The 10,820-nt window shown below is 34.8% G+C and overlaps 1 protein-coding gene across 2 annotated transcripts in view; it reads right to left on the bottom strand.

Moving 5' to 3' along the window:
* LOC133636021 (ephrin type-A receptor 7-like) overlaps positions 1 to 10,820 on the bottom strand; it is a 584,329-nt gene that overhangs the window by 28,757 nt on the left and 544,752 nt on the right. For both annotated transcript variants that reach the window (XM_062029623.1, XM_062029624.1), the window contains exon 12: positions 5,271 to 5,332. In XM_062029623.1, coding sequence (XP_061885607.1) covers positions 5,271 to 5,332 — 62 coding nt within the window. The remainder of the gene's footprint in view (positions 1 to 5,270; positions 5,333 to 10,820) is intronic.

The raw sequence follows: 10,820 nt of genomic DNA, 5'->3' as shown, positions 1-10,820 counted from the left end.
ACATACATATATATGACATCTCCCCTTTTTAACTTTTGTTTTTCTTTCCTTGTAAACAAAACAAAATCACACTGTGTATGTGTTGTCTGTCTAATTATAAATAATGCAGACGAGGCGTGTTGGCTGAGTTCTTGACGTTTACTTTCACAGCGTGCTCATTCTTAGCTGCCGGGTGACGATATGCAACAACACGTTTCGGGGCTACCGCGCATGCTCGTCACTCCCGTTGCATGCTGGGTAGTGTAGTTGTTATATTCCCTAGCTCATAACATCTTTCCCCATATAAGGAAATAATGTTAACTCAAAGTGTATTTCTTTTTTTAGCTTTAACTTTTCATTTTTTTAGCATTGTATCCACATTTGCAAACAACTTTTCTCTTCATAGAATTTTCTTTCAATAAAGAAATAAAGTGCAAAAATGTCAAAGCATCATAACAAACAGTTATGTCAAATAGCAGCAGAAGTGCACTTTTTGGAAAGCTGTATTATTTTCAGTTGTGTGCCCAAGGGACTGATTTTATTTAACACTATATTATTATTTATACACCTATAGTGATCACAGAGACAGGTTGTTTTCGTATTACTGTATATATTTGTTTTTCTGAAAAATCCCACTTAATATACTTTGGGTAACAACAGTCAATATTTATTTATTTTATTTTATTTTTTTAGGGGTGTAACAGCCAATATTTATTTATTTATTAGAAAAAATTGTTTTCTTATATAATAAAAGTGAGCTTTTGTTAAACCTAATATTGTGTGTTTTTTTCCATATACAACCACCTATCTGGACTCGATAAGAGAATCGATAAGGAATCGGTTCGATAAGAGGATTCGATAATAGGCTCGAACTCGATAATTTCTTATCAAACATCATCCCTAATTATATGTATAGTACATGTTCCAACTAGAAAAAAGCATAAAACACAGTATATTTAAATATACTAAATGTTAAAAAGGGAATAAATATTCAAAATAATCTAGTTTGGTTACGCCATCATGAGCGCAACACAAGGTTGTAAAAGTGTCAACTACAATTCTAAATAAGATGTCAGAAGCAAACTGAAATCAAATACACACAGCTTAAAGATTGATCAATACCTATTTATGATGATTTATCAAAATATAAAAGAAATATACCTGAACAGAACGCTCATGATGGTTACGCCAAAAAGTAACGCTATGAATCGCGTTTTTCCAAGTTTTTGGGGCATTTTTATGCTATTTCCAGGCATCTCCTTTTTATTATCGTTGATTTTAAATTATCAAACTAATGCATATTATATATGCATGCCCTAGTAAACAAAAAAAAAGTCATATTTATTTTGATTGTTACATTTTGAAGTACATTTGTGCAAGTGGGTGCGAATGTACCCATTACCAGAGCTGTACACATATGTATATATACATATATATATAGTCGAGGTTTCTGTGGTTTATCCGTTATACAGTGCTCAATACCGGGGTAGAGCGGAATATACGTTAGGTCAGGAAAAAAACACAAGAGGCTATATCATCCCCACAAGCCTGTTTCGCAGGTTTACCTGCTCGTCAGGGGACTTTATTGAAATGTCAATAAAATACAATAATTTTATTGAAATGTCAATAAAATACAATAATTTTATTGAAATGTCAATAAAATACAATAATGTTATTGAAATGTCAATAAAATCCCCTGACGAGCAAGGAAACCTGAGAAACAGGCTTGTAGGGATGATATAGCCTCTTGTGTTTTTTCTTGACCTAACGTATATTCCGCTCTACAAAATAACATTTAAATAAAATTATTGTATTTTATTGACATTTCAATAAAATCCCCTGACGAGCAGGGAAACCTGCGAAACAGGCTTGTAGGGATGATATAGCCTCTTGTGTTTTTTCTGACCTAACGTGTATATATATATATATATATATATATATATATATATATATATATATATATATATATACAGGTATATATATATATACACGTACACATATATACAGTACTGGCCACAAGTTTGGACACATCCTCTCATTCGATGCGTTTTCTTTATTTTCATGACTATTTACATTGTAGATTGTCACTGAAGGCATCACAACTATGAATGAACACATGTGGAGTTATGTACTTAGCAAAAAAAAAAGGTGAAATAACTGAAAGCTTTACATTTTTTGCGGCTCGAGACAGATTTTTTTTTTTTTTTTTTGGTCCAATATGGTTCTTTCAACATTTTGGGTTGCCGACCCCTGCTTTAAAGGAAGAAACTGCGGCGCTTGATTAATTTGAACTGATAAATGACCACATTTCTTGTAAAATTGGCCACCAAAGCGAAAACGTTAGTTAAGATTAGATTTAAGATCCATTTAATGCCACATTTCTCCCACAAGATGTTCCAACTCTCTGAATACATTTTACTGCCTGGCTCTTAGAATATTAATTAAATTAATGTGGTCTTTACCTATTAAATGGAAAGTGAATGGAGCGCATTAATACATACATTCATGTACAGTACAGGCCAAAAGTTTGGACACACCTTCTCATTCAATGCGTTTTCTTTATTTTCATGACTATTTACATTGTAGATTGTCACTGAAGGCATCAAAACTATGAATGAACACATGTGGAGTTATGTACTTAACAAAAAAAGGTGAAATAACTGAAAACATGTTTTATATTCTAGTTTCTTCAAAATAGCCACCCTTTGATCTGATTACTTTTTCCCACTCTCTTGGCATTCTCTCCATGAGCTTCAAGCACACCTGTTAAGTGAAAACCATTTCAGGTGACTACCTCTTGAAGCTCATGGAGAGAATGCCGAGAGAGTGCGAAAAAGTAATCAGATCAAAGGGTGGCTATTTTGAAGAAACTAGAATATAAAACATGTTTTCAGTTATTTCACCTTTTTTTGTTAAGTACATAACTCCACATGTGTTCATTCATAGTTTCGATGCCTTCAGTGACAATCTACAATGTAAATAGTCATGAAAATAAAGAAAACACATTTAATGACGAAAAGGTGTGTCCAAACTTGTGTACATACATACACTGACATATACATATATATATATACACATGTATATATACGTCTGTGTGTATATGTATATATACATACGTGTATATATATGTATATATATATATATACATACGTGTATATATATATGTATATAAACATATAAACGGGAGGCGCCATCTTTGTGTCCGGAAGCATGCAATTGCAGTCATTCTGAGGTTAGTTTTCCTGAGAAAATATACCAAAAATATAAAGTCTATATATAGTTCTAAACATACTCCAGCTCATAGACTTACATTAAAACATGCTTTCATTTTGTGAAAGTATAATTGTGCGGCTGTATTTGATGCACTCAGCTGCTACATTCATGCAGTGTTGAGTGACCAGCAGACTGTCAAACACACTCCCAAAGGCAAAATAAACATTAAAAAAAACACACAGAACGACCAAAAACAAAATCTTCATTAGCTTTGGACCACCAATCACGGAGAAATTATGACTTTTGTGTGAGGTATGTCACCTTTTCTCCTCCAAACATATTGCTGGGTATTCACTGCAAAAACTGAAATGTAAGTAAGATTAAATATCTCAAATAAGGGTGAGATTTGCTTATTTTCTGTCTGATAAGATAATTCTTCTCACTAAGCAGATTTTATGTTAGAGTGTTTTACTTGTTTTAAGGGTTTTGGTCCTAAATGATCTCAGTAAGATATTACAGCTTGTTGCTGAGATTTGATGACCTATATTGAGTAAAACATGCTTGAAACTAGAATATCAACTGTTGCAAAGCTGTGTCATCAACACTCACAAGTATAAAACTACTTTTTCAAAGTAATAATTTCTTACTTCAAGCATGAAAAAAAAATCATGATGCCGGGCGCATATCATTATGTCAAGATAATGACACTAGCATTTACTTCATTTAAGAATATTTTTCAACATATTGAGCAAAAAGGTCTAATTTTATTTTTCTACCAAGAAAAGTGCACTTGTTATTAGTGAGAATATACTTATTTTAATGTATGTTTGGGTTCATTGAGGTTAGCTAATTTTGCTTGTTTTGGAAAGTCTTGACAAGCCGAATTTTCTTGTTCTATTGGCAGATAATTTTGCTTAGTTCAAATAAAATACCCCTCATTTTTGTAATTTTTTTTCTTGTTTTTGAACACTGACTTTTTGCAGTGTTGTGGCCAAACAGCTCAATTTTTGTTTCATCTGACCACAGAACTTTCCTTCAGAAGGGCTTATTTTGTCCATGTGATGTCAGATGAAACAAAAAAGCTTGTGGATGGCTACCAAAAGCGCCTTATTGCAGTGAAACTTGCCAAGGGACATGTAAGCAAATATTAACATTGCTGTATGTATACTTTTGACCCAGCAGATTTGCTCACATTTTCAGTAGACCCATAATAAATTCATAAAAGAACCAAACTTCATGAATGTTTTTTGTGACCAACAAGTACCGTATTTTTCGGAATATAAGTCACAGTTTTTTTCATAGTTTGGCCGGGGGTGCGACTTATACCCAGAAGCGACTTATGTGTGAAATTTTAAAACATTACCGTAAAATATCAAATAATATTATTTAGCTCATTCACGTAAGAGACTAGACGTATAAGATTTCATGGGATTATCGATTAGGAGTGACAGATTGTTTGGTAAAGGTATAGCATGTTCTATATGTTATAGTTATTTGAATGACTCTTACCATAATATGTTACGTTAACATACCAGGCACGTTCTCAGTTGGTTATTTATGCCTCATATAACGTACACTTATTCAGCCTGTTGTTCACTATTCTTTATTTATTTTAAATTGCCTTTCAAATGTCTATTCTTGGTGTTGGGTTTTATCAAATACATTTCCCCAAAAAATGCGACTTATACTCCAGTGCGACTTGTATATGTTTTTTTCTTTCTTTATTATGCATTTTCGGCCGGTGCGACTTATACTCCGAAAAATACGGCATGTGCTCCAATCACTCTATCACAAAAAAATAAGAGTTGTAGAAATGATTGGAAACTCAAGACAGCCAAGACATTATGTTCTTTACAAGTGTATGTAAACTTTTGACTATTTTTTTTAACCAAAAAATAGTTAAAAATGTGTCCGCTTAAGTTAAGGTCATCAAGATAAGAGGGTTCCTCTTTATTTGCAGCTTCTACACGTTCTGCTGTCGAGCACGGAGTCATGATTACGACGAACAATAATCGATTATTCCTTCCCCCGGCTCATCAAATTAAAGAAACGCCATCAAAGCCCGGAGATAAACTCACCCTCAGGAAGGAGTCTAAGGCTCCATTAGACATGCTCTCCACGATGATCATCATGGTGTTACCTGAACACAAGCAGAACAAAGCAAGACAAATTAACGAGCGAGAATGTAGAGGGTGGGTGGGTGGTGGGGGGGAACAAGCAGACAAGTGAAGAAATAGAGACATAGGTGGAGAGGAGGGGATAAAGGGAGGCTTGTCCTCCTGGCAGCGCGGCAGGATTTGTGGCAAAGCCATTCTTCACTCGGTGAACTGCGCTGAGGCTGGAAGAAGCTGTGTGCTGCCCTCATGACTGTCTCTATCCTCCCTTAAACATTCACCCTGCGTGCGCACACACAGTATAAACTGACAATTGTACAGCTTTAAGGTCTGTTGGATAGCATTTTATTAATAATTAATTGAAGTCAGAGGTAAATGATGCCTCTGTGAGTGTATGGCACACTCACTCGCTGTCTTGACACGACACCGATACTATGTCGGGGTTTCATAATGATCATCAAACATTTGATGAAAAAGTAACCACAAAAAAGTTTGCACTTTTGCACTTTGTGTAAATGGTAAATAAAAACAGAATACAATGATTTGCAAATAATTTTCAACCTATATTCAATTGAATAGACGGCAAAGACAAGATATTTAACATTTTAACTGGTGAACTTTGTTATTTTTTGCAAATATTAGCTCATTTGGAATTTGATGCCTGCAATATGTTTCAAAAAAGCTGGCACAAGTGGCAAAAAAGACTGAGAAAGTTGAGGAATGCTCATCAAACACTTATTTGGAACATCCCACGGGTGAACAGGCTAATTGGGAACAGGTGGGGGCCATGATTGGGTATAAAAGCAGCTTCCATGAAATGCTCAGTCATTCACAAACAAGGATGGGGCGAGGGTCACCACTTTGTCAACAAATGTGTGAGCAAATTGTCCAACATTTTAAGAACAATATTTCTTAACGAGAATAAGTGTTTGATGAGCATTCCTCAACTTTCTCAGTCTTTTTTGCCACCGGTGCCAGCTTTTTTGAAACATGTTGCAGGCATGAAATTCCAAATGAGCTAATATTTGCAAAATATAACAAACTTTACCAGTTCGAACATTAAGTATCTTGTCTTTGCAGTCTATTCAATTGAATATAGGTTGAAAAGGATTTGTACTTCATTGTATTCTGTTTTTATTTACCATTTACACAACGTGCCAACTTCACTGGTTTTGGGTTTTGTATCACATAAAAGGTCATTGTTAGACTTCCAATCAATATGAACTTAAACTCTTATTATACCTCAAAAGAAGCTGTGCATTGCCATCACACTGAAAGATCCCACAAAGTGACGGAATTGACTTCCCAGTCAGGACTATTAGTTTAGTTCTGATCCTTCCTCCCTTTTCATCATGATATTGCAACATTGTTATTAGTTTCTCTGCTTAAATGCCCTATGGTATTCATCACACAGATATTACTGTGTGCATGGAAACTTTTACGATGAGTGGAGTCCTCCTGCCATACGCTTTTTAAGTTTGTCATTTAATAAACACTGATGCTGCCAATACGTAATAAAAGAATCCGCTCCATAAAAGAGGCCTCGGGAGCTAACGAGGGCGGTTTGTTGTGGAGCAGATTCAGAAGGTTGAAGACGGGTCCTTCTGGCTAAAGGCAACATGTGTGCCTCAAATATAAAACACTTTCATTGATTGACAATGTGGGTCAAACAATTAGGGCTGCTCAAAAAATCAAGAGTCGTGATTCTTATCAATCCGATTCTAAATCAATAATATTAATTATTATTAATATTCATTAAATATCATATAATAATATATAATATAATAATATTCATTAAAATATATATTATTATATTAAAAATATATATTTTAGTTTTTTTTCCCCAATCTATTTTTAAAAATACATTCTTAGGTCATCAAATTCACCAGTTCATATACACTAAACTATTTGAACAAAACATCTTAGCTTTGTGTTATTTAAAACAAAGCTAATTAGTGTAATGTTTGCAGTATTTTTTGGACTGCTACTACTTTTTTTCCCCTACGCATTGAAGCCTGCAGCTTATGAAACGGTGCTGCTCATTTATGGATTTTTCTTGGCTAACAGCCATAATGTTTTGTTTTCAACAAATGGTCTACAACAAACACTGAAAATGTGCGTTGTTGTGTACGAGTGACAAAAATGTTTTTTGTTTTTTTTTCCAATCTATTTTTAAAAAGACATTCTTAGGTCATCTTCGCACTTATTCACTGCACATACGTCAATTTGTCAGTGACTAAAAAGGAGCTTTTGTCACCTGTAACCTGTTTTGAAAAGGTTCCATTATCATTTTCACACCACATAACATATTGCACAAATCATCTTGAATCAAAAATTGATTCTGAATCGAATCGAGAGTTGTTGGAAAGCTAAACTATTTGAACAAAACACTCAAATCTTAGTTTTGGGTTATTTAAAACAAAGCTAATTAGTGTAATGTTTGCAGTATTTTTTGGACCGCTACTACTTTTTTCCGTACGCTTTGAAGCCTGCAGCTTATGAAACGGTGCAGCTCATTTATGGATTTTTCTTGGCTAACGGCCACAATGTATTGTTTTCAACAAATGGTTTACAACTTTACAACAAACACTGAAAATGTGTGTTATTTTGTACGAGTGACAAAAATGTTTTTTTCCAATCTATTTTTAAAAAGACATTCTTAGGTCATCTTCACGCTTATTCACTGCGCACATATGTGAATTTGTCAGTGACTAAGAGGAGCTTTTGTCACCTGTAACCTGTTTTGAAAAGGTACCATTATCATTTTTACACCACATAACATATTGCACAAATCATCTGGAATAAAAAATTGATTCTGAATCGAATCTAAGTTGTTTAAAGAGTTACATTTCTACAATTCATACACACTAAACTATTTAAACAAAGCATCCAAATCTTAGCTTTGTGTTATTTAAAACAAAGCTAATTAGTGTAATTTTTACAGTATAATGTTGGACTTCAACTACTTTTTTCCAACGCTTTGAATCCTGCGGCTAATGAAACGGTGCGGCAATGTTATGTATTCAACAAATGGTTTACTTAAAATGTGTGTTATTGTGCGTGTGTGTGATGGCACTCATCTTTCGGACGAGTTTCACTCACTGCAGGTGTTGCGGGTTTAAAATCTACTTCCTGTTTTAATGCCTTAAACCAGAAATAAAAATGACCATAGTGATCTACTTGAAAAGATTATTCATCGCTCCAAGCAACGTTTGTAAGTTTTACAATATAACTCAAATTATTCATACGGCGGGGACGGCGTGGCGAAGTTGGTAGAGTGGCTGTGCCAGCAATCGGAGTGTTGCTGGTTACTGGGGTTCAATTCCCACCTTCTACCTTCCTAGTCACGTCCGTTGTGTCCTTGGGCAAGGCACTTCACCCTTTGCCTCTGATGGCTGCTGGTTAGCGCCTTGCATGGCAGCTCCCGCCATCAGTGTGTGAATGTGTGTGTGAATGGGTAAATGTGGAAATGCTGTCAAAGCGCTTTGAATACCTTGAAGGTAGAAAAGCGCTATACAAGTATAACCCATTTATCATTATTTATTTATACCTACTAAACTGTTAAGTGTTATTAGTGGGTTATTTGTATGTGCTATCGTAATGTAAACAAGCTAGTGTCGTTAGCATTAGCAAATATGCTAACACGTTTACAAGTGTCTGTTAGTATTTTTAACTTACAAAGGCATTCTTTTTGTATTGTTTCAGTTTCGTAAATTCACCAAAACATCATCGGGGAGTTATTGAGTCTGTTTATCTGATTGGAGAGCTAGCTTACGCAGCTAGTGGGTCCATGAATTTACCATGAAGTGATTTAACGTGGACCCAGACTTAAACAAGTTGAAAAACTTATTCGGGTGTTACAATTTAGTGGTCAATTGTACGGAATACGTATTGTACTGTTTCATATAATGTATTCTCTTCCTTTGCAATCTACTAATAAAAGTTTCAATCAACCAATCATGGGGATGACTTCTGTTTTGTTTGATCAGCCGTTTTACTGCCGTGTTAGAGACCGTTTGGAAACAATTAAGGTATATAAATATAAATTAACAAAATCTTCCCTACCGGTATATATGTGCGACTCTGGTGCACCTAATATATGTAAAAATATTTTTTTATTAAAAAATTTGGTGGATGCGGCTTAAATACCGAAATTTACAATAATCTATATTGATTATTGTTATTGAGATATTTAATTTCCTCTTCTTAGTATTGTTAACTAATTTTATCATTCTGCCAACAAAAATCTTTTTGGGGGCTTTATTAATCAGGTCGTCAGCCATTTTGGTTTTCAAGTCACATTTTTGGGAGGATTTGGTTGGGCCGGTTGCATTTTTTAATATTTTTTTATTATTTTTAGTTCTAGTACGGTTTAATTAAAAAAATGAGCTGCAGACTGCAAATGGCTTTAAGACCAATGTGCTCACATCTTTTGGGAATACGCCATCAAATAAATGTGCTGATTACCGTAGGGAGGGGATTTATATGGACCCTTTTTTTTGCGGTTTACCTGACACATGAAACATGACAAATTATCCATTTTAGCCACCAGATGTGTTAAATATCTTAAAGTGTGTTTTGTGGCAATTCCAACTTTGACCCCAGCATCAGCTGCTATGTACACTGGCGCCTTTTCCGTTATGTTCAGCAGACTGCATTGCAAAATGAGTAACCCCACCCCCACCTCTAAAGGGAGATCCACCTAGATATGGAAATCCCTTTCACACTGTGAATCTTTAAGGCATTTTTTCACTTATTTGAATCAATACAAGATTTTGAAACACAAAAAGATTAACAAGAACAACATTGGCTATCTTGTTACCATTAGTGCTTAAAAAGAAAGAAACTTGACTTTACTACTACAATTGAAATGAAAAGGCACACACACACACACACACACACACACACACACACACACACACACACACACACACACACACACACACACACACACACACACACACACACACACACACACACACACACACACACACACATTGTCAGAAAAGCCACAAACAATTTGCAGTCATGGCTGACAATTTATCCCCAATTCTGCCTTACACACCAGGAGGTCGAGAAAAACAGTCGAAGAGAAAATAGCCTCCAAAATAAACCGATCAGACAAAGAGAGGAGTAAGACGAGAGTAAATATTGGAGATACTTTTGAGTGGTGGACGAAACTATTTCAAGTTGTTGTTACGCTAGGTCAGAGCTGGGCAAATATTTTGACTCGGGGGGCCACATCGAGAGAGAAAAATGTACATATATATGATGCGCATAGCATAGATCCAACGAATGATGACTAAATTAATCGGTAACTATTTTAATAATCGATTTAATCGATTAGTTGTTGCAGCCCTAATGTATATATATATATGTATATGTATGTATATACACTACCGTTCAAAAGTTTGGGGTCATCCAAACAATTTTGTGGAATAGCCTTCATTTCTAAGAACAAGAATAGACTGTCGAGTTTCAGATGAAAGTTCTCTTTTTCTGGCCATTTTGAGC

Source organism: Entelurus aequoreus, linkage group LG20 (genome assembly GCF_033978785.1).
Source record: "Entelurus aequoreus isolate RoL-2023_Sb linkage group LG20, RoL_Eaeq_v1.1, whole genome shotgun sequence".
NCBI lineage: Eukaryota > Metazoa > Chordata > Actinopteri > Syngnathiformes > Syngnathidae > Entelurus > Entelurus aequoreus.
This window is presented reverse-complemented; position numbering and strand designations above follow the sequence as displayed.